Genomic DNA, 23,071 nt, shown 5'->3' on the forward strand with positions numbered 1-23,071 from the left:
TCCTCCCCAAAGTCAGAGAGCCTTGAAGCTAGCTCTGGGATCTAGGATAACATCAAAACCCATGCTGGTGGCTTCACCATACCCAAGCCTCCCTGATGACCAAGCACCCTGCTTGGCTAGTCTGGCCTGGCCCAACAGGAGGCCATATGTACTCACTCCTTAGATGGGTAGTGGGGGTACCAGCTAAGGAAAGAGAACCTGGCTGACTGGGGGGATGGAATGCATGGTGACCTTACTTCCTGCTCTACTGTGGACCCCACAGATAACCTCACTCACTCAGACATGGATTGTCTCTGGGTTGTTCCCCATCCCACACAGAAACAATGCCCAGATTCTGACCTCAGCTCACAGCTCAGGAAAATCCCCGTCCTGTGAGATACTGAAGGTATCGATTGTCACTCTTCCTGTTGTAGGACACTAACCCCCTAACAAAAAGATACACAATAGCTGGGATGCCGCAGGGCACACGTGTAAGATCCAGGTCCCACCTGAAAACAACTCGAACTTGTGTCAGTTACCATGCTTCTGGGGGGGGTCCAAGTTCCTGTCATGGATAAATGCATCATTTATTTGTATTTCTTTCTTTTTTTTTTTTTAAGATTTATTTTATTTATATGAGTTCACTGTAGCTGTCTTCAGACACACCAGAAGAAGGCATCAGGTCCTATTACAGATGGTTGTGAGCCACCATGTGGTGGCTGGGAATAGAACTCAGGACCTCTGGAAGAGTAGTCAGTGTGAGTCAGTGAATGCTCTTAACCACTGAGCCATCTCTCCAGCCCTATTTGTGTTTCAAAAAAAAAAAAAAAATATATCGGCAACTGTACCTTTAAGATTGGACTTTGAACCATGCCAAGTGCCAGGGTGTTACACCAGAGGAAAGGGGATTGCAAAGGGGTGGGGCAGCTTCCAGGCCTTCCCTTCTGTATGCAAGCAGGATGGCACTCAAGCCTGCCTCCATGGGGAGCTGAGTAGCACTAAAGCCTCACACCACCACACAGTGCGGAGGAGTCACCACTCTGAGTAAGCTGCCATCCTCACAGTCCTCACAGAGGAAGATCAGGGCTCCCTGGGTCTATTACCTCAGAAAGATTCCACAGAGGGAAAGTCCAGCCCACACCCTTATCTGATCACATCCTCGTGAAAGGCAAAGCATTTGCAGGCAGCTGGGTTTATTTGTTCTGAATCCCAGCTGACCTCTTCACTGTAAGGTAAGTTTGGAGAATCTCTGAACCTGTTTCCTTTCTCCTTTTCGTATAAACAGGAAGTCAGTGGTTACCACCCCAGCTGGTGCTAAAGACTGAACGTATTAACCTGAGTCTAGTCTTTTGGCACAACATGGGTATCGGGTAAGCTCATTCTGTCATGTGAATACCAAATGTTGTCCCTAAACATTTCCGATTTGGAACCGAGGGGCGTAATCATCATATCTAGTAGTGAAAAAAAAACCCAGGCCACCACAGAAATGGCCCAGAAAATTATTGGCAGGCATATCAATGCTGTTTGGCCAGCCCTGAAACCCTGTCCAAACAGAGGCTCTGTGCTGCACAGTTTTACCTGCTCAGCTCAGGAAAAGCCCCCATGGGCTGAAATTGTAAATTTCCCAGCCGTTCCCATCAGGATGTGACCTGTGCCCTGGCCTTGGCTGGAAAGGCCACTGGACTCCACAACCTGGTCTTTCATGATAGGTGGGACTGACCTAAAGCAGACCCTCCTCACTGGGAGGAAGCAGAAGCTACAGAGCTGTTGCAGAGCTGGCTGCCACCGGCTCAGGGTAAGCAGAGCTGCCCACTTCTTCCTGTGTGTTCTCTCTTTCGTCAGACCCATTTGGATACAGTTCCCCTTCTCTCCCACACAGAGTGCCGCAGGTTTTCTTTCTCTCCTGGCCACCAACCCCCAGACCAGCCCTTCCTCTCTGATCCACCCAGGATGCCCAGTGATGCTGCTTCAGGCAATGGTTTAAGCAATGGTCCAAGTCTACCGACCCAGTACACCTAAGATGGTGGCAGATGCCTGAAAACCGCACACATCACCAGAACAGAAGCCCCGACCACCTTGGGGAAACTTAGGTCTAGAAGGCAATAACACAGGTAAACTTCTCCTCGGCACCCAGGGCTGGAAGCCATGCCCTCCTCTGCCCGGGACTGGTGACTATCAAGTTACTCCCCATACTCTCTCCTCTCCCATGGTGGAACAAGCTGAGAAATACAGAGCAACATCTTCAGAAATGAAAGTGGCTAACAGACTATCTAGCTGGATGGGCTGCCCAGGCTAACAGCAGGGACTGCCCACGGTGGGTGTGGAGGCCAGACTGCTGAGCCATGGTTACTCACCGGATTGTAACCTCAGCTCCCCGAGGCAGCCATAGGCATCCGTCAGCTTGCCATACAGTCCTTTAATGACTTCCTTCTCTTCCGGAGCTGGGGGGAAAAACACATCAGAGAAGCATCAGCAAGCAAGTGTCTCCGTTCACGCTCGTTCATTCACACCGTGCTTGCCAATCTGGCTCTCACCCACGCGAAAAAGGAAATGCAGACAATAGCTCGGCCCACAGACACCATGTGTATAGGTTTTCGGATCCGAAAATCACAGAGATGCAAGGATTTAGACCTTCCCACAGAACGATGGTTCTCTGGAAATGCTGGAAGCTTCCTGGATGTAGAGTGGGGGTGGGGGAGATGGAGAAGGTGCGGGGAGCCCTTGTGGTGCTGAGGAACCTTGGGTCTGGCCTGCTACATCACTCTTCGTTGCATGCACACACTGGAACAGGATGAGGTCTCATAATCCACGTTCGAGGTCTTTTCTTCCTAGGTGCCAGCCTCAGGACCTCTATCTTGGAGGGCTCCGGGACACTTCTACTAGGGGCCATCAGAGCACAGGGGTTGGGTGACTCAGGGCTGAGACAAGCGAGCCCCAAGGCAAGCTGCAGACTTTACTTGCTGGGTGACTAGCAACAATGTTACTGCCTAAGCAAAGACCCAGCCTGGTTTAGGAGCAAGAGGGAAGGAAGGTATGTAGGAAAACCCACTGGGCTGCCATAGGCGGCTCTGGTAATTTCAGGAGTGGGAGCAGGCCTAGGGACCCTTTCTCATCATATCTCAACAGCACTGAGAATGATATACAAACCCTAATTGTAGTGACAACATTACACTATGCAAAAAAAAGTAATCACAAGAGGCCTCACAAATAGCCCATGTGTATACGATATCTGGAGCAGGTGAACTTAAGCAGAGAGCAGATTTGTGGTTGGCAGGGGCTGAGAGTGGGTGAAGGAGCATGCCCTAATGGGGGTCTCTTTTATTTTATTTTATTTTTATTTAATTTATTTATTTATTTTTAGTTTTTCGAGACAGGGTTTCTCTGTGGAGCCCTGGCTGTCCTGGAACTCTCTCTGTAGACCAGGCTGGCCTCGAACTCAGAAATCCACCTGCCTCTGCCTCCCAAGTGCTGGGATTAAAGGCGTGCGCCACCCACCACCTGGCGGGGGTCTCTTTTAAAGGAGGAAAAATACTTCAAAGTACTTCAAAATTAGATTGTGAGGATGGTTAAGACAACCTTGTAAATACTAAAATACTTAAAAAACATGGGACTATACACTTCCTGGGATCAGTTGTGTGATATATGAATTACATGTCCATAAAGCTGGTACAAAAATCAGCAGCAAAGTAAGATGACAGAGAACACCAATTTTTCCTGGATTCTAGGTACTGAAGTATTAAAAAAAAATTAGATTTCTTTTTTATTGTGTGTGTCTTGTGTGTGTGTGTCTGTGTGTGTGTTTGCATCATATGTATGACTGGTGCCAGCAGAGGTCAGAGAGAGCATTGGATCCTCTAGAACTGAAGTAATAGATGGTTGTGAGCCATCATGTGGGTGCTGGGAACTCCGGGGAACTGTCGCTGTGTTCAGAGCAACATGTGCTCTTAGCTGGGTTTAAGCAACAACAGCAACACACACACACACACACACACACACACACACACAAATGTTATAATGTAGCAATATATAAGTCTATATATTATGTAATATACATATATATTATATAATATATAAGCAATATATAGCAATACATAAGATGGTATTTTTTAAATTTATTTTTATTTATTTATGTGTGTGGGTGTGGGGTACATACCACAAGACATATATAGCAATCATAGGATAATTTACAAGAGTGTTTCTCTCCTTCCTTCAAGTAGGTCCTTGGGATTGAACTCAGGTAGTCAGGCTTCGTGGCCCGTGCCTTCACTCGCTGAGCTATCCCATTGGCTTATTAGCGTTTGTGCTCTTAAATAACAAAATCTGAACTGGCAGTGGAGGCTCACATCCGAAATCCTAGCGCTCAGGAGCCGAGGCAAGATGATGCCAGGAGCTCGACAACAGCCTGTCTCAAAAAAAAAAAAAAAAAAAAAAAAAAAATTAAAAAAAAAAATCAATCAATCAATCAATCTATATATCTATCTATCTATCTCTGGGCAGTGGTGGTGCACGCCTTTAATCCCAGCACTTGGGAGGCAGAGGCAGGCGGATTTCTGAGTTCGAGGCCAGCCTGGTCTACAGAGTGAGTTCCAGGACAGCCAGGGCTACACAGAGAAACCCTGTCTCAATATATATATTGCCAAGTAAACAAAACCCAGCAGGGGGCCTTCTAGCCACTCAATTTCAAATAAGGGAAACAAATGATGTTTTAAGACTTCATGCGAGGTAGAAGTGACAGATGAGGGGTGTGGGTAACAAGCTGGTCTACTTGTCTCCCTTCCTGAGGGCAATGCTGGCTGTCAGCTACAAAGGATGAAAATAAAGATGGTGTTTTCTTGTCCAGGAGCTCCAGGCTTCCCCCTGAGAGATAGAGGGTGGGGACTGGCTGAATCTGTGTCTGCATCATTGCCAAGGTGGGGAGAGAAATGACTGCTGCTTTGTCCTCCCATACACCGGAAGGACTCCCAGTGTTCAGAAGTCTCCAGGAAGAACAGAGATCCCAGAATGAAGCATGGGGGGTGGGTGGTGGGTGGGGAGGTGGAGGTCTGGGCTGGGGGTGGGGTGGGAATATGACACACTCTCACACCAGCCTGAGTACAGACAAGCTGGGGACAATCTGGCCTTCATGGCTTTTTGCCCTCTGAAGAAGTCATCCAGTCAGCCATAAGCCCTGAGCCTTGTTGACATGTTCCGACGCCACAGTTCAAAAGATCCGGAACAGACTGGACGTCCTATTCCCCTCAACGGTTCCTCTAATGAATGCATACATCCATGAGGCCACAGATCCTTACAGGTTAGAAACACAGAACTGGGTCCCAGCCCCAGAGCCACCTGCTCACTGTGCTTTCTCTAGTGGCTCTGAGAGGCAGTGGGAAGCCACCGGTTCCCCTTGGCAGAACCTGTGACCCCCTACCAGATAGGACAAAAGGGTTCCAGGGCTGCTGGTTGGTGGGAAATACATCTGGAATTGTTAGTGAGGTCAAAGACAGATCCTGCATCTCTGCAGGCAGGATGGGGGCAGGAGGCCATTTCAAAATGAAGGCTGGCGTCAACACGTCAACATGGCTAAAACATCAATAATATCCTTAGCTGTATCAGGCTGCAGGGAGACTCAGTGCAGAACTAACTGCCAATAAATAGCTCAAGTTCTCCCCTGAGTCATCCTCTCAGGTAAAACCAGACAGATCCTTGACTAAGCCTGAGGAAAAAGTAAGTTTGAAGCAAAGATAATTAGGTGTGCCATCTCAGGAAAATATTCCTAAGAATACTTTAAGTGCTAAAACTACCCCGGTCAAACCGGTCTCTGGCCACGTAGCCATAAATGCCTAAAGTAAACTAGTCTCTGGACCAGCCATAAATTCCTATACAATGTGTCCCTGACCTCAAGTTTATGAGAACCGCCTGTCCAACTAACTGCTATCTCTCCCCTTCTATAAACACTTGCCGATGTCCACAGCTGTCTTCCTATACACGTCACATTGTAGGGTTTGCCTTTAAGAACTCAAATAAATTGGAGGTTGCAGCCGCCTCCCAATGCTTTGCCTAGAGCAGCCCTGCCGGTGGCAAATAAAGGCTCCATCTACCTCGATTTATTCAGGCCTCTTGGTGATTTTTCCTCCCAACAACAAAACTCAAGGCTACAAATACGCTGACCCTAGTGAGTTCAGTCTGCAGTTTTAACATCCTTGCTGGAGGTGTCTGCTGAAAAATTAACACTCTGTCTTTGGGGGTCTAGACCTTACCACATACACTGAAGTTCCAAAAGTCAGGGCTTCTGTGTCCCTTTATTTGACCTCATATCCAGCTCATTATTCGTGGTTGTTCCCTTTAGGACGCTAGGATGGCTACACTCAGAAATGCTAAACCATTTCTCTAGTCCCCCAAGAGCCATGACGTATGAAGTGGCCCTTGTATGAAATCGGGGGTCAGCAAGATGACTCAGTGGTTAAAGGCACTTGCTACCAAACCTGACAATGTGAGTTCCATCCCTATAAACCACATGGTAGAAGAAGAGAACCCACACACAGATACAGAAAGCAAATAAATGACTAAACAAGCTGGAGAGGTGGCTCCACAGTTAAGAACACTGGCTGCTCTTCCAGAGGACGTGGGTTCTATTCCCCGCACCCACGAGGCAACTTACAACTGCCTGTGGCTCTTGTTCTAGAGGACCCAATGGTTCTTCTCCCATGTATGTGGCACACACACATAAAATAATACATAAAAATTTAAAAATAGGTGTAAAATAAAAAATGTGAGCTTGCCAGCAAACTGTACAGACAGTGGCTTCCAAAGGACACTTGCTGTCAGTATCAGACAAGAAGTCATTTGCTGGGAAGATGTGCAACGGCTGATCAAAATGTGCCACTCACTCTGTCCTGTGCATATAAGTGACCTCAGAGTTACAACACACTTTAGAGAGCTGGGCTGATCTGTAAGTGTACACTGTGTAAACAATGAAGAGCCGTTGAGCTTGGTGCCAGAGCTTGGCAAAGCCTAGAAAGGGCCTGGTGGAAAAACAGCCATTCAGCTTCTGCATGAAATTTATTACCATCAGGGCTCACAGCCGGGATGGCACAGGATGTCCCTGGCAGCCACAGTGACTTCAAGGGATAGCTATGGGAAGCTATACAATAGGTGAAATTGTATGTAAATATTTATGACTGGGAGCCACTGTTTTCAACAGACTCTCAAGGAGGTAGCTAATCTCACAAAGGTTAAGAATCAGTTCAATGAATTAATCTCCCCCAAACTTGACTGGGCATTTATTTTTAAGGATTGAGCAAAGTAGCTCAGCTGAGAGCAATGAAATCATAGGCCCCCTGAACTAGACAGTCCTCGACCCTACAGCTAAATAGACTCTGCTGGCATTTGGGGGTCTTCTTGCAGCAAGTAAGGTATTTGTAAAGTTAGGGTCTCAGTCCAGGAAACCACAGACACACTACCCTTTACAACACCAGACTCAACCCTGGCAGTCAGGTAAAGTGGCACCATACTCTTTTAGCAAGCACGAAGGTATTCTGGAGAGAAATACACCCTTCCCTTTAGCTGCCAGACTATTGAAGCAGTGCTCCCCCCAAGGGACTGCAATGTTCCCAGGTGTGGTTTGAAAGAAAACAGCCCCCATAGGCTTATAGGGAGTGGCACTATTAGGAGGTGTGGTCTTGATGGAGTAGGTGTGACTTTGTTGGAGGAAGTGTGTCCCTTGGGGAGAGCTTTGAGAAGCTCAAGTCAGGCCTAGTGGCTCACAGTCTTTTTCTGCTACCTGTGGATCAAGATGTGGGACTCTCTGCTCTTTCTCCAGCATCATGTCTGCCTGCATCCCACCATGCTTTCCACCGTGGTGATGATGGAATAAACTTCTGAACCATAAGCCAGCCCCAATTCAATTAAATGGTCTTCTATATAAGAGTTGTTTACGGTCACGGTGTCTCTTCACAGCAACAGAAACCCTAAGACAGCAGGAATCTCGTGCTGTGGAAGGAGAGGGGAAGGGAAAAGCCTCGTCATTCAGAGGAGGGATTTATCTCTCAGGAAGAAATCTCACAGTCGTGAAGACTGACAGGACAGACCAGGACACTGTTTATGATGGCTTAGAAATGCACTGGACCACACCTTGACCAGGACTGCATAGTTATATAAACCTCTGGCCCTCTGTTTAAATGCTCATGGACTTGGGAGTTGCTGCATCTCTATTTTCTTCCCAATCTGACTTCACTGAATCATCTCCTGCTGGGTCTCACAGGCACTCCATAAATCCAACAATGAGCTCACACTGGACTATAGAAGGATTTCTGGTGGTGAGATAAAAGCCGGCATTCCCCAGGAACTTGTGAAATGAATTTTTCGGTCCCCCAAAAAGTATCATTTCCCTTTCCTTTGGCAGAAAGGACCCATGGCTACCTGTGGTGCCTGCCAGCATATCAAAGCCCATGCTGGGCTTCAGGGTCCCTCACAGCACCTTTTACACATTTCAAAGCGTTTGGGCCCTTCCCTTCCCCCATCTACTTCTTCCTTATAATCCACATGATCAGTCCAGCTCATTCTCTCTGTTTGCTGTCTGTCTGTCTGCCTGTCTGCCTGTCTGCCTGCCTGCCTGCCTGTCCGTCCGTCCGTCCGTCCGTCCGTCCATCCATCCATCCATCCATCCATCTATCTATCATCTCCATCTTCTTGCTGTCTGGATACGGTCCATATTTCTCTCTCTCTCTCTCTCTCTCTCTCTCTCTCTCTCTCTCTCTCTCTCTCTCTCTCTCTCCCTCTCTCTCCACTATTTTCTCTCTCCAGCTTCCCTCCACTCAGCCATGCCCAATCAACTTCTCTCTGCTCTGGGCTCTTCCAGATGCCACTGGGTATGTTCCATCTCTTATTGACAATGAAAACCTTCCCCATAACAGAGCGGTCATGTTGACAGTTTCTTTACTGTACCCCTTGCATACATCTATATATTGGTAATATTTTTAAAAAAAGAAGAAGATGGCTCTGCAGTTGGGATATGGCCTGCTCTCTCCAGACCCAAGCATAGTTATTTAAAAAGTTCCCTCCAAAGTCTCTGTCCTGGGTTAAATGGGCCGCCTGACTTTGTGATGGGGGTCGGAGGAACAAAATAGGACAGCCCAGAAAAGGCTTTATGTGCTTAGACACAGTTAAGTAAATTATTCCCACAGGGATTCCTGCTGCTTACCTCACTGTCCCCTGCTTGGTGCTGTTCACTATCTTTAAAAATGGCAGATGTTTAACTCTCTGAACACCCACTCCTCGAGCACATCCCCTTCCCCTGTTCCTCACTACGGCTCATCTCTGTGATTGCTGCAGTGAGGTGATGTGGCCTAGTTTATCAGGATGGCCAGAACCCAGGCTTGGATCTTTAATCCCATTTGTCCTTTATGCCCTCCATCACAGCTCTATCACGTGACCGTAATAGTGGCTTTAAATGACTTTGAAAAGATCGGCATCCCACAGCGAGAGTCACTACTAAAATGAAGGTTCTGCAGGATGCCTCCTTTATGAAGTTTGTGGTGCTAGTCTTGGGGGCTTTTCTTAGCTCTCAGCACTCCCTGGCTTTGAACCCAGCAGCAGTAGCAGCAGCAGCAGCACCAACTTCTGCTGTTGTCTTCCCAACTCACTGGCTTCTCCTCTCCTGGTTCCTTCCTCCATCTTTCAGGAGCTCCCCAGACAGTGGCACACCCTACATCAAGGTCCCGGTCTGATCTGATCAGCCCGACAGAGTTATTTGCCTACAACAACTCCCAATAAGGTATAAGCTATCTCACATGTACAGATTCAGGGTTAGCATGTGGCCCTTGGCTACCCCAGTTCTTAGGGTCAAAATCTGGACCCTGGAAGCCCTAATGACCTAAGCTCAACCACCTGTCCTCAACTGGCCAATTCAAGAAACAAGTAACAGTGAAAACAATTTATTCAATATGGCCACCACTGGAAAGACAAACAAAGAGGTCTAATGGTCCCTCAGACTCATCTTAAGGGTCCCACGTGAGGTCTAAGGTAAACAGAGAGCAAGAGGGTTTGCATATCTGAGTGGTCAAGGTACAGTCCCACCCTTCAATGACCTACTATTGTCTCAGTCTGTTCTGCCAGATGGTCTGACATCTTGTCAGAACTGTGTGAAATCTCTGAGAGACAAGCTCCACTGGTTGGTACTAGGTTTCAACTTTTTCCTTCTTCCAGCATGACAGTCCTGGGGAAATTCCCATTTCTTGGGCCTATTGTTTCCATAGTGTGGTAATGAAAGGGTAAGTACAGCCTCTCTTTAGAAAACCTTCACTTCAGACAGCAACAGTTACACCTCTTCAGCGCCCTTACAGGGACACAATGTGCTCGAGAATATTCTTTCTACCTCTGCCGCACATTCAGGAAAGGTGTAGGGGGAAGTTGGTGGATGAGAGTGGGTATTGTCATGGGCCTAAGAACTCTCCGGGAATGGCCTGACCCCTGCTGTGGAGCTGTGGTACCCAGCCTCATCAGGAGAAGTGGGGGCCGGTCCTGCTGCACACAGCCCTGGCTGGATCCATTATCCTCTAGGTTCTAGGTTTAGCCAGGGCCAGGACAAGGGAGTAGAGAATAGCTCCCCTCTGAGAATGCAATAATCCTGACACCAACAAGGACTTCAACTCCAGCAGCTTGACAAAGCCTTCCATACAGACCCCAAGTGTCATCCGGCTCACACTTGGTTCACCATAAAACAAAGAGGCCTTTGTGCATTCAGTCAGCTACGTAAACAAACCTGAACAGGCTCAACAAATGACAGGAAACTGTTAGACAAAGTGGTATGGTCCAGTCCACACTTCAGGGGTGGGAAGGTGACCCCAGACAAGCCGTGGAAACTGAACTGACCTGTGACCCTGTGGGATCAGCATCTGACATGGGGTGGGAAGGTGTTAAACAAACACAACCCGAAACAGCCTTTTGCAAATATTTATTAAACTAACAAAACCCAACAGGCTGCCTTGTCTTCCCGTTCTAATCCTGGGAATCACCGACTCTCTCACCAAAACCGGCTTCATCACTGACTTACTGCTGTGAAGACTCAAAACGGGTCTGATCTCTCCAGATATGACCAATAAGTGTGAAGCACTGGCTTCCCATCACAGAGTAAACATATTGGAGATTTGAAACAACAAACCAGTCCCTGCTCACAGGTGAGGGGACAACCCTAGGTCAAAGTGAGCCCAGGGTCTCGCAGGGGGCCCCATCTCTTCCAGCTCCCGGCACCTGGTGCTAGCAATCTTGGATGTTTCTTGACCTGTAGCTTCAGTTACTCTCTGCCTCAAAGGGCTGTCTCTACTCACACATTCCTGTCCTAATCCACCTGTCACATGACTTCAGCAGCTCCAATAGATGGGGGGTTCAACCCACACCAACGGAACTTCATCTACCCCATGTCCATGAAGTCCTGTGCTTATCAAACTTGGAGGTCACACCGGAGCCTCGAGTCACCCATCCTTAATAAACTAGTTAAAAGAGCCAAATTAATAATGGATAATAGAAAGGGGTATTCTTTTATGGTTACATTGGGAACATGGACAAAGAGATCTAGTGATACCCTCCCCCCCCAAATATCCTTCTTAATATTGTTTTAGGTATCCTGAATTGAAATTAAAATTTAAATAGAGGGCTAAGGACGTGTACCTTTAAGGGATCCTGGTCAAAAGTATGAACCTGCCCACCACCACATGTCATTGTCTGGGCTTCTGTCTCCTACTGTAAGGTGGTCTGACAAGTTATTAGAACTGTGTGAGATATCTGTCAGGGAAGCGAGTCCCCCGCACCCATACTCGCACCACCCCTCAGGCTGTTTTCCTCCAAGCATGAAATTCCCATTTCTTTGGGGTCCACTGTTTCAGTCACCTGATAGTCAGATTGAGAGACCTAAGTGTCTCTGTAAAATATTTTCATTTCTGCCTGGCCAGTTACACTATGAGCTGAGCAGCTGGGCTCCGCCACGGGCTTCCTCTACAATGTGATGCATAAAAGCTATGGAGTCAACCCATCCACCATGGGCTGTATTGGTTTAGAGACAATTCCACTAGGCTCCACCTAAAAGCTACCTAGCAACAGCTTGTGTCATCATTCTCCACCAGATGAGGACGCATCTAAGAGGACTGACTGTTCAGTACCCCAGCCCCACTTCTTCACTCTCTCTCTGTTCCCAAGTGTTCCCAGCCAGCCTCTCTTCCTCTCTCTTTCTCTTTCTCTGTCTCTCTGCCCCCTTTCTCTGCTTCAACACCTCTTCCAGGTCCTCACTCCCATTCCTGTACAAGCATGGCATGATTCCTTAGGTGGACACGTTGGCAGGGGCCCACCACATACTCCCTTACTCCCACCGAATTATACCACAATTTATATTTTATATTTTATATTTCAAAGCAGGCTGGAACCTCTAAAGGTATGCACCCAGAATAAATCATCCCCTCATGTTAAGACGATTCTTTTGGGTACAGTAGCTCAATAGTGACTAACATGGATCTCGGTCAGAGGTACTGGAGCCTAGGACTTCGATGTATTTTTTAGGGGCCACTGCTCAATCCCTACACTTGGCAACCTTCTTACTTGGGGAGCCAATCCCTTTAAAGCCTCAGCCCTCTCCCCTGAGAAGAGCTCTCCGTGATCTTTCCTCGGTGCCTGTCTCCAGTCTCCACACCCCCTCCATGCATCCCACCTCCCATGTAGCATCCCAGTTGCCCTTGCCGCAGAATGCCTGAGAAGAGAAGCCTCACCTCCCAGTGCCATGCCTAGAATCACCCCACACCCTTCTTACCTTCAAACAATTCCATCTTTCTAAGAGGGATGATGGGAAAAGAAAGTCTTTTTGCTCTCGCACATACAGATCAGTTTTCAAATGTACACAAGTACCAAACGAGTAGTGAATGAATGCAGCTACCGAATGGGGCCATAGGTGGCAGAGAACAACCCTCCCCTAGGTAGGGACAGATTGTCAATTACAGAGAGTGACCGACAGGTGGGTATGTCATCCAGTGTCTGCAAGATTGAAAGTTCTTGCGAGAAACAGGACAGTGTGAGCGTTAAGTGTCGGCCACTGACCTCCATGTATGTTAAGCAGCACAAGAGGAAGCACACACACGCCCATCACAATGTCTGCCTTTCTGCACCTAAGACCTCAAAACCAGATGAATGTTCCTGCTCTCCGTGCTCCTGCCAAATCTCCTATAGGGTTTTCCACATGGCAACACTGTTTCCACATGGCAACACTGTTTCTCCAGCCCAGCCACAGCCAGCCAGTCTGATGATGGCAACCTCTACTTGAGCCCTTGTCCCCTGGTGCCAGTCCTCAATGAACCCATGTCTGAGTTCCGTGTGGGGTGTTTGGTGGGATCTACGCCAATGGACAGTGAGTCAGACAAAGATCACCCACACCAGAGTGGGCCTAAGGCATGGACTTGTCAGTGGCCAGGGAGGAGCCCAGGTGACGGATGGGTGAGTTTTGGCAGACCTGGTGGAGGTGAAAGCCAGGGGATTGCACAGTCACAGCAGAAGGGGCAGAGACTACCAAGTGCCAACATGGACAGACATGCTGAATAAGCACAGTGTGGATAAAGTGACATGAGAGGAAGAGAAAGAGTTAGACAGTGGGAAACGAAGAGTGGGCACAGAGTGGAATTTTAATGTGGTCTGAGAAACCTCACTATAAAGGAAGCATCTGAATGCAGATCTGAGGAAGTGAGGAAAATGACCAAAAGAGTAGAGGAACACCGCAGGAGGAGCACCGCAGGAGGAGCACCGCAGGAGGAGCACCGCAGGAAGAGCACTATAGGAGGAGTACTACAGGAAGAGCACCGCAGGAGGAGCACCGCAGGAAGAGCACTATAGGAGGAGTACTACAGGAAGAGCACTGCAGGAGGAGCACTGCAGGAAGAGCACTGCAGGAAGAGCACTGCAGGAAGAGCACCACAGGAGGAGCACTGCAGGAGGGACACTGCAGGAAGAGCACTGCAGGAAGAGCACTGCAGGAGGAGCACTGCAGGAGGAACACTGCAGGAGGAGCACTGCAGGAAGAGCACCACAGGAGGAGCACTGCAGGAAGAGCATCACAGGAGGAGCACTGCAGGAGGAACACTACAGGAAGAGCACCGCAGGAAGAGCACCGCAGGAGGAGCACCGCAGGAAGAGCACTATAGGAGGAGTACTACAGGAAGAGCACTGCAGGAGGAGCACTGCAGGAAGAGCACCGCAGGAGGAGCACTACAGGAAAAGCACTATAGGAGGAGTACTACAGGTGTACTATAGGAAGAACATTACAGGAGGAGCACTACAGAAAGAGCACCACAGGAGGAGCACCTGCAGGAGGAACACTACAGGAAGAGCACCGCAGGAGAAGCACTACAGGAAAAGCACTATAGGAGGAGTACTACAGGTGTACTATAGGAAGAACATTACAGGAGGAGCACTACAGGAAGAGCACTGCAGGAAGAGCACTGCAGGAGGAGCAATACAGGAAGAGCGCTATAGGAGGAGTACTACAGGAAGAGCACTGCAGGAGGAGCACTGCAGGAAGAGCACCGCAGGAGGAGCACTACAGGAAAAGCACTATAGAAGGAGTACTACAGGAGTACTATAGGAAGAACATTACAGGAGGAGCACTACAGGAAGAGCATCACAGGAGGAGCACTGCAGGAGGAACACTACAGGAAGAGCACCGCAGGAGGAGCACTGCAGGAGGAACACCGCAGGAGGAGCACCACAGGAGGAGCACTATAGGAGGAGTACTGCAGGAGGAACATTACAGGATGAACATTACAGGAGGATCACTACGGGAGGAGCACTATGGGAGGATCACTACGGGAGGATCACTACGGGAGGAGCACTACGGGAGGAGCACTACGGGAGGAGCACTACGGGAGGAGCACTACGGGAGGAGCACTACGGGAGGAGCACTACGGGAGGAGCACTACGGGAGGAGCACTACGGGAGGAGCACTACAAGAGGAACACTATGGGAGGAGCACTACAAGAGGAGCACTACAGGAGGAGCATTACAGGCCCAAAGACTCTACAAAAGCCCCAAGGCAGAACAATTTCTGCTGGAACAGAACCGTCGGGGGGGGGGGGGTCAATGGTCTGAAAGCTCATGGAGGAAAAGACTAGGCCACATATCACACAGTCTTATAGGTCATAAAAGATCTGGGGTTTCACTCTGAGTGAGATGGGAGCCACTACTGGGTTTCTGAGGGCAGGACATGCAGGAACAGAGGTGAGCTGGCAGTGTGCATGGATGGGTTGGATGGTTGGTGAAAATTCTCTCTTGCTGGCTTCAAATTCTCAGTGCAGTGAGGGGCCAGGGCATCGGTGTGGGGGTATGGGAAAGGAAGTACTAAACGGAGAAGGATGGAGGGGAGAGTGGAGCTCACTGTCCTGACTAAAGAGCCGACTTAGCACCGGGATTGTGAGAAGGTGAAACACCCAAATGGCAAAGTGGCATCTCAATAAGCTCGCGGCCCCAGGAACAGTTCAGACATGACTGATGGGAGCTAATCAGAGACCAGGCTCAGCCAAGTGTGGAGCCAGGAAGACAAGGCAGAGAAGAGAGGGGCACCGTGTAGGGCTGACCTCTAACCTGGTAAAGAAAAGACAAGGTGGTAGTCCTGAAGTAGGGGACTGTGAAAGACTGTTCAGGGGTTTCCAACCTGGCAGGGCCAAAGATGGCAGCAGCTGGGAACAAAGGGACAGGTGACAACCAAGATGGAAGTGGGAAGAGTGGAGTGTCTAACACAGATGACAGAGGTCCCAAAAAGTGGCTGAGAGTAACAGGCATGGGCAGAGGACATGAGGTAGGACCAAAAACAGAAACAAGAACAATATACCTTTCGAGTTAATGGGAGACTAAGAAGGAAAACTGATAAGGGTTCTGTTTGCAGTCTGGTCAGTTAAGAATAAGTTCCTGTTTGTCCTATGTCTGTTTGGTCCATCTGCACTGGATGTGCTTGATCACACATGGACAGGAAATACATCAGGATGTACACTTGTCCTTGATTGGAAATACGTGGACAGTAAGTATATCAGGATATATGCTTGTCCCTGATTGGACCTGATAGGAAATATGGTGGCCTTATGGGTGAGCCTTTATAAGCCTCAGCAAAATGTGACTTTGCAGCCATTTCCTGAGAACCTGGAATGGTCCTGGCCAGAGCCCACCATCCTGACCAGTATCTCATTAAAGCTTACTTCACATTTGGCTCAAAAAAAAATTGTGGAACTGGTCCTTCTCTCATGGTTTGCCGCATTAGCCATTCTCATTAAAGAACAGGATGAGCCAAAGAAGGGTCACAACATGGAGAATGGAGGCATCAGAGGGGACAGGACAGAGGGACAGGAGGACACAGCAGCAAAGGAGCTCAAACATGTGCCTGCCCCACCACATATGTAGGCCTAGAGTCAACAGCTCCTTCTAAAATGACTTATCTGTGTGTTGACGTCTGGTCCTGTTTCCCTGGTAACTTGAGAGTGTTGGGAGCCGCAGTGAGCGTGACAACATTCGCCATTCCAAGATGGCACGGGCATCGGACACGGAGGGGCTCGGAACATGAGAGATGGTGTCTGTGTCTTCCAACGTGGCTTAAGGTACAAACTGGTTTTTCTCATCTGAGGTAGAACCAGCCCCATCTAGCCCTGTTCCTAGGAAGCAGGCAGCCAAGCCAGCTCCATAGTCAAACCTCGGCCACTCTTTCTGTAATATTTTTCACAACTACATCCCATAAGGAACTGCCAGCTAAGCCCTGCCCACACGTTAGAAAAATAAGTGGTCAAATGAATGAGGCAGTCAGCCCCAGACTGAAGGACCACTCAGACCACATTCCTGGGCATGATATGACACCACTTTCTTAGGTTTCAGGGTCTCAAGAGGACACATGGACCCTGTTCAAAGTCTCCTTCATGTGTGGATGCCGAGTTCAGTGGTAACCGTTCTTTTCCCAGTTATCGGGTGTGGAAGCCTTTCTCTCTCTCACAGTGGTTTCCCTGGGGCACGGAGAGGCTTTGGGAAGGTTGCTAAGCACAGTGGAAATCAAAACATCTGTTTTGAAACAGAAGCTGAGGCCAAGACAAAAGGCAACCAGCCAGACAGTCAGCTGCAGAGACACAGTCCTCTCCTCTCCACTGCCTTTCCCTCACCAAAGGTCCAGGCCACAAAGAGATCTGAGGAGAGGGATATCAAAAAGCATCAGCTAAGCAAGTAAAGACTCAACCTCTTACCAGCTCTGCTGATATCTTAGCCCAGAGAAACTGGGAAGAAAGCAGAGTCTACTATAGCCATAGTTGGAACAGGCTGTGGACAGGGGACCCCCCTCCCCCCACCTCTCCACCACTCCTACTTTCAACTCCAGTCCAGCCCTTTGAAGATACATTAGCTTGGATGAAGTGACCAAATCAAGAGGGTTTAACCAGCTCCTTACAAGATAGCTAGAGTGCAGGGTTAGCCAGGGTCAGGGAATCTGGGAAGGCAATGTGTATATTAAAAAAAGCAAAAAACCCCAAAAAGACCAAACCAACCTAAAACAGGACCGGACAAGAAACTCAGCCTTGAGGTGCTGCTGCAGCCTCCTTACAGAGAGCAGAAGGGTCCAACAGGGACAAGAAGGAAGCAGGCAAACACCCCTTTCTCATGTGTACATGGCCATTAGATCTTCCTCTGGGGCAACACGCTAGGACTAGACTATCCACTCTACTCAGAGAGTCAGTCTCCCTCAGGGAACCCTCCTGGAGCCGATCTTCAGTCAGCCTTTCTTCACACAATAGATATTTCATGTGGATTCCAACCAGCTGCTGGTCCACTGGGTCCCCGAAGGCCTTGCTCTGCCCCTGCCCACTCTTCCAATTTGCCCATCATTTCTTCCTGAACAGACCAGCCAAACTGGTTTCTGGATTCTTCCCCACCTCTTCTCCCTTCCTCAGGTAAGTCTCCTCCCACCTCAGGGCCGCACAAAACACTCCCACTCACCCCTGAGACACCACGGGCTGTGATCCACACAGGCCTCCTTGCGCTGTGAGAGACAGTAAGTAGCAAGGCGTAGAGAACCTGAGTGCAAGGAGAGTCCCAGCCACTGAGAGTCCCAGTCAGTTCACAAGCTCCTCTGTGCTGCTGTGTGCCAGCTCTGGTGCTGGGCACTGCCAGAGTGAGACAGTCATGAAGGATAATGAAGCTTTTGGAGGCCAAGGAAAGAAAATGCTTGAGGAGCCAATATGAACGCCTGGGAGATAAATGGGGTGGAACATTCCACAGCGTGGACATCCCTGGGGCCCTGATGAAAGATTTCAGAGGCGTGGCAAAGTGCAGTACCTTGGCTGGGTCGGCTTCCAGAGAGGAGGGAAGCCACCGCAGAACGCACATGCGCAGACAAGACACTACGGTAGACAAATAACCACTCACAGGGGCATCTGGGAAATGAGCTGGGGGTCAGGGTCAGGCTGGGCTTCTCAACAGCCTTTGGCGTAAGGACAGGAGTTGAACTGGTTAGGAGAGGAGGCTGAGTCTGTGGAAGCAAGAGTCCAATAGATGGGGAAGGGGTGGTCATTGGGCACAAAGGGCAGAGCTGGCAGGCAGGTGTAAGTTCCTACTTAATGTTTTCTCTGTGAACCAGGAAGCATATTGATTAGGTGAGAGAGGTGTTGAGGGCTCAGAAGACTGAAATGAGAAACAGTCAAATCACCCAGGGTGCTGGAATCATGGCGTCCCCACCCCCACCCCCACCCCCACCCCACCCCCCACCCCCCCATCCCCCCCCCAGCTACATTGGGCAATATGAGTGTGCACAGAGATGAGGAGATCTGGGTTTGTTCCCGGCCGGGGACTTCAGACAACGACAGTTGTCTGCATGTGTCAGCAGCCATGCATGTGTGCAGGAATCTAGGCAAAGCAGGGAGGGGAGGGGTGGCGGTAGGATGAGGGCTGCTTGCTGGGGGGGGGGGGGGGATGGTAGCAGGATGAGGGCTGGTAAACCTAGGTCTTGGTAGGCTATGGGACCACTGATTGAGGTAAATTTAGAAGGGGGCAGAGGACTGGGTGACTGAAACAGAGCATTGTTGGGGGGAGGGGAACAGGTGTATGGGTGAGGTAAGAAGGCAGCCTTGGTCATGGCAAGATCACAGATGCGAGACTAGCAGTGGTGGCAGAGTATGCTCTGAAAATGACTTCACCTAGGATGAAGACCAGAGAATGGTGTGTGTGATCCCCCTCCCCACTCCAGAAGCGCCAGCTCCTAGCAAACTTCCACAGAGCAGTGAGTGACAAGGACCCATACAAGCCTCCAGCCCACTTCTGTCGACCAAGCAGAGTAGCTCATGGAAAGGCCAGTTTGGAAGAGTCCACACTGCTGAAGAAAGAGTTTGAAGGGCGAGGCAACTGTGTGGTGGTTTGCTGAAGATAGATTGTACCTCCAGAAGGCTGAGGAACAAGGCAAACAACCCCCCAGACCAAGTCTGTCTGTCTGCTCATTTAAGCCCAGAATCCAAAAGCAGGGCACAGTTCCTTTCTTGGGCTTCTATGATGATAAAGCTAGTGGGAAGCAGGAATTTGATTAGTTAAGCATGTGCATCTGCACCTGACATGCTTTGAAGATCACCTACAAGCAGCATGCAGGGTCTCTGGCATGGCATACTGGCACCATGACCAGGCTAGATGAAGACACAGACACACCTGCATTATCCACAACCCACCTATGCTGTTTCGGGCACATGCTTGTGTCTCTTCTGACCATGTATAGCTGCGGAACTAAACAGATCTGTCTATTTACAGAGGCTCTGACTGACAGCAGCAAATACTCTTGCTGTTTCCTCAAAAGGGCAAGAAAAATCCTGAGATAACTCATTACCAACACCTCTTCCAGTTTCAAACTGCTTCCTCTAACTACTTGCCAAAGGCTTCCTGTGACTCTCAACACTCTCCTTGAATAGAATGGCCTCTGGGCTGAGTCAGTACATGTCTGTAGATTGCTTAATTATGTCAGAGCAGACTTCCCAAACTCCATCCCCCATGGACACTGGCATACTGTGACACATACTGTGTGTTTTATAAACAAAAGATGTACAGGATGTAAGAAACGCTGGGCTAAGGGGCGCGTTATTGAAGGGCCTTGGAACAAGGGGATGTCTGACAAGCAGGATTCAGTGTCATCTGCCAATGGAATCCTTGGTTCTGGGGCCCCATCAATTAGAGGGGATTGGACCATTTTGCCTCTGGTGCCTGTCACAGATTCCAACCTGAGGAGCTGTGTTGTCCTTCCTAATCCTGGCCTTTTCGGATGGAAAGCCCACCCAGCCCTACACACTGCAGACCCCTCATGGCGTCCTGCCATCTCCAGGCCTGTTCTAGGATGCAGCTCATACCCCAAGCACCTGTACCCTCCCCTGATATTCCCAGCCTTAGGCTTGTATCTCAAGGTTGTGAACTGAACCTAAAAGAGGCAAGACCAGTCTGGGCTTGTCTAGAAGCCTTCAGGACCCACCCAGGGAGCGTGTCCAAGCGAGAACCTAATGTCCTGGGGAGGGGAGGAAGGAGTCATGCCATGGGAAGGGAGCAGGTGTGAAGGCACAGCTGCAGGCCCAGGTGGGGATGGTGACTGGTAAAATATGCTGGCAGTCACCCTCCATGTGACTTACAGGAGAGCCAAAGATCAGTGAGGCCAGAGAAGGGGACTCAGCCTTCACCCCCCTGCAAGGCTGCTCACACTCAGATGGCCATGCCAGGCAGAGCTGGCTGTGCCTGTACCATTGTTCTGGGAATCAGTTATTATTCCCCTGACAGTCCCCTACTGTCCATCTGTCCTTCCTGAGCTCTAGGCATTCTTGTATGCCATGGTGATTGCTCTTTGGCTCTTACTGAGTGGCTAAAGGTTCCAGATTCTTTCTGGATATTGCCTCTCTTCTAACACCACTGGTATCTTTTCATACAGTCCAGTGTGGTACTGCAGTCAAATCTATCAACAGGACCCTGGGTAAGGGACAGACATGCTATATTCTCCTACCAGCTATGTGGGAAAATTCAGAGATGCACACATGGTGTCTGTCTATTTTTCTATCTGTACATTATATTTCAACAAAGTATTTCTCAGATCTGTCTGACTTTCTGTTATGACCTCCAAATTTTATACTTTACTTTAAAGGTCTTCCCCACCATAAAACTGGGAAAGCTTCTCCTATATTTTCTTCTAATGCTTTGAAAGTAGGGTTTCTTTGAATAGTTAATAAGCCCCTGTGTCTGTGGTTTATTATAATGTCTAATTTAACATAATTTAACTATAACTCAGTGTCTGTATGGCCTGGCTTGGCCAATGGCTCAGCAAAGTCTTTTCCTCCCTCAGAATAAGCACCGACATCCGTCCTAGCCCTGAACCCTAGTGCTGCGGCTTGCATTCCCTAAAGACACATGCTGGAAGCTTGTTTCCCCAGAGGCAGTGTTGGCGAGTGGTGGAAACTTTAAGAGGTTTGGCCTTAGTGTAGGAGTCTACTTATTGTGACTTCACTCAGGATTAATGCTGGTCTGAGGGTACAGACTGATCCCCTCAAGAAAGACACTGAAGTGAACTGGTGTGAAAGAAAAAGCCTGATTTCTCTCCTAGGCTTCCTCTTTCCTCTCTTGACATATGATTTTGGTCTCAGTTTCTGTGTGTCTGTGTCTATCTCTGTCTCTCTGTCTCTCTCTCTCTGTTTCTCTCTGTGTGTATCTATCTCTCTCTCTTTCTCTCTCTCTCTCTTTCTCTCTCTCTCTCTCTCTCTCTCTCTCTCTCTCTGTCTCTCTCTCTCTCTCTCTCTCTCTCTCTCACACACACACACACACACACACCTTTGTACTGTGTAATACTATCTACTACAAGGTCCTCACCATAGGCCTGGGTCTCCAGAATTTTGAGCTAAATAAATACCCCTTTTCTTTATAAGAGTGCTATTACTAGGTATTTTGTTATAGCAACAGAAAATGAACCAAGACCCTTGGCAACCTCAAAAAGGTAGAAGAATGTCAACCATTAAAAATTTAATACTGATTCTAGTTTAAAAAAAAAAAAAATCTCGATTGGTATTTAACCCCTAAGCAAGAAAAGTTAGTAAGTGAACTACAACATCTGGACAACATGTCACACTTGGGACTTCCTTAGATGTGCTGACTTTTATAACACTAACATCCCTCTCATGAAACCTGGAGTTGAAGCGCATACGATTTCCACAAGGGAGACTCACTCCTAGGGAGCACGGGGCTTTAGGAACTAGTTATCAGACTACTGGTTGTAGGAGCAGTCCCCTGCATGAACTCCCCTGAGTAAGAAGCAGAAGCCCTGCCCTGAAGGCACACCCAGGTTTCTAAGTCTGTGTGTCAAGCAAGGCCTGATCCGAACATTCAGCAAGGATCCCGTCAGATGTCACAGTAATCACCAGCATCCTCAATCATTAAATATCCACCCTCTCCCCAGCTCGTGCTCGCTGTCTGTCTCTGTCTCTGGTCTCTGTCTCTGTCTCTGTCTCTGTCTCTCTCTCTGTGTGTGTGTGTGTGTGTGTGTGTGTGTGTGTGGTATGTGTTGGGGTGGGGAGACTACACAAGCATATTGGTATGTAAATGTGTTTACACGTGTGCGTGTGTATGGAAGCCAGAGTTCAACACTATCCTTTTCAGTTGCTTTCCAACTTATTTGGAGTTAAGAGTCTCTAAATGAAGCTAGAGCTAACTGCTTCTGCTATTGGCCATTGAATATCTGGGATCCTCCTGTTTCTGCTTCCCAGAGCTAGGCTGATGAGGCCTGAAGTTTTTTTTTTTACATGGGAGGGAGTTGGAGTTCTGAACTCGGGTCACCTCAATCAAGCCCCCTCCAAATGGGTACCTTTTTAAATTAACTAAAGCAATCCATTCATGCAAGTCTATGTAAGGCCTTGGAGTGGTTGGAATGAATGCCATCCCCATAGGCTCAGGACTTTGTACACTAGGCCTCTAGCTACTGGTGCTGTTTGGGAAAGCTAAAGGATCTTTAAGAGGCAGAACCTTTTTGGAGGCCATATACCATCAGGGCTGGGCTTTGAGGGTTCACAGTCTCACCCCACTTCCAGTCTGTTTCCTGTTCCCTGCTTCTGAATAGAAATGT

General features: G+C 48.8%; 1 protein-coding gene and 1 long non-coding RNA gene across 10 annotated transcripts in view; one reads left to right on the forward strand and one right to left on the reverse strand.

Annotated features, from left to right (window-relative positions):
- The window catches only part of Synj2 (synaptojanin 2), a 92,636-nt gene that overhangs the window by 61,879 nt on the left and 7,686 nt on the right, over nt 1-23,071 (reverse strand). For 6 of the 9 annotated variants that reach the window (XM_076926695.1, XM_076926691.1, XM_076926694.1 and 3 more), the window contains exon 2: nt 2,334-2,420. In XM_076926695.1, the coding sequence (XP_076782810.1) occupies nt 2,334-2,420 (87 nt within the window). Of the gene's footprint in view, nt 1-2,333; nt 2,421-4,132; nt 4,382-17,946; nt 18,220-23,071 lie in introns of those variants that run through there. The other 3 variants (XM_076926692.1, XM_076926693.1, XM_076926696.1) reach the window with 3 other exon arrangements.
- On the forward strand, nt 868-2,354 carry LOC143440075 (uncharacterized). The gene is made up of 3 exons (XR_013107969.1): nt 868-1,211; nt 1,689-1,774; nt 1,859-2,354. It is a non-coding gene; the product is annotated as an uncharacterized LOC143440075 (long non-coding RNA).

This window comes from Arvicanthis niloticus, chromosome 28, assembly GCF_011762505.2.
Source record: "Arvicanthis niloticus isolate mArvNil1 chromosome 28, mArvNil1.pat.X, whole genome shotgun sequence".
Taxonomy (NCBI): domain Eukaryota; kingdom Metazoa; phylum Chordata; class Mammalia; order Rodentia; family Muridae; genus Arvicanthis; species Arvicanthis niloticus.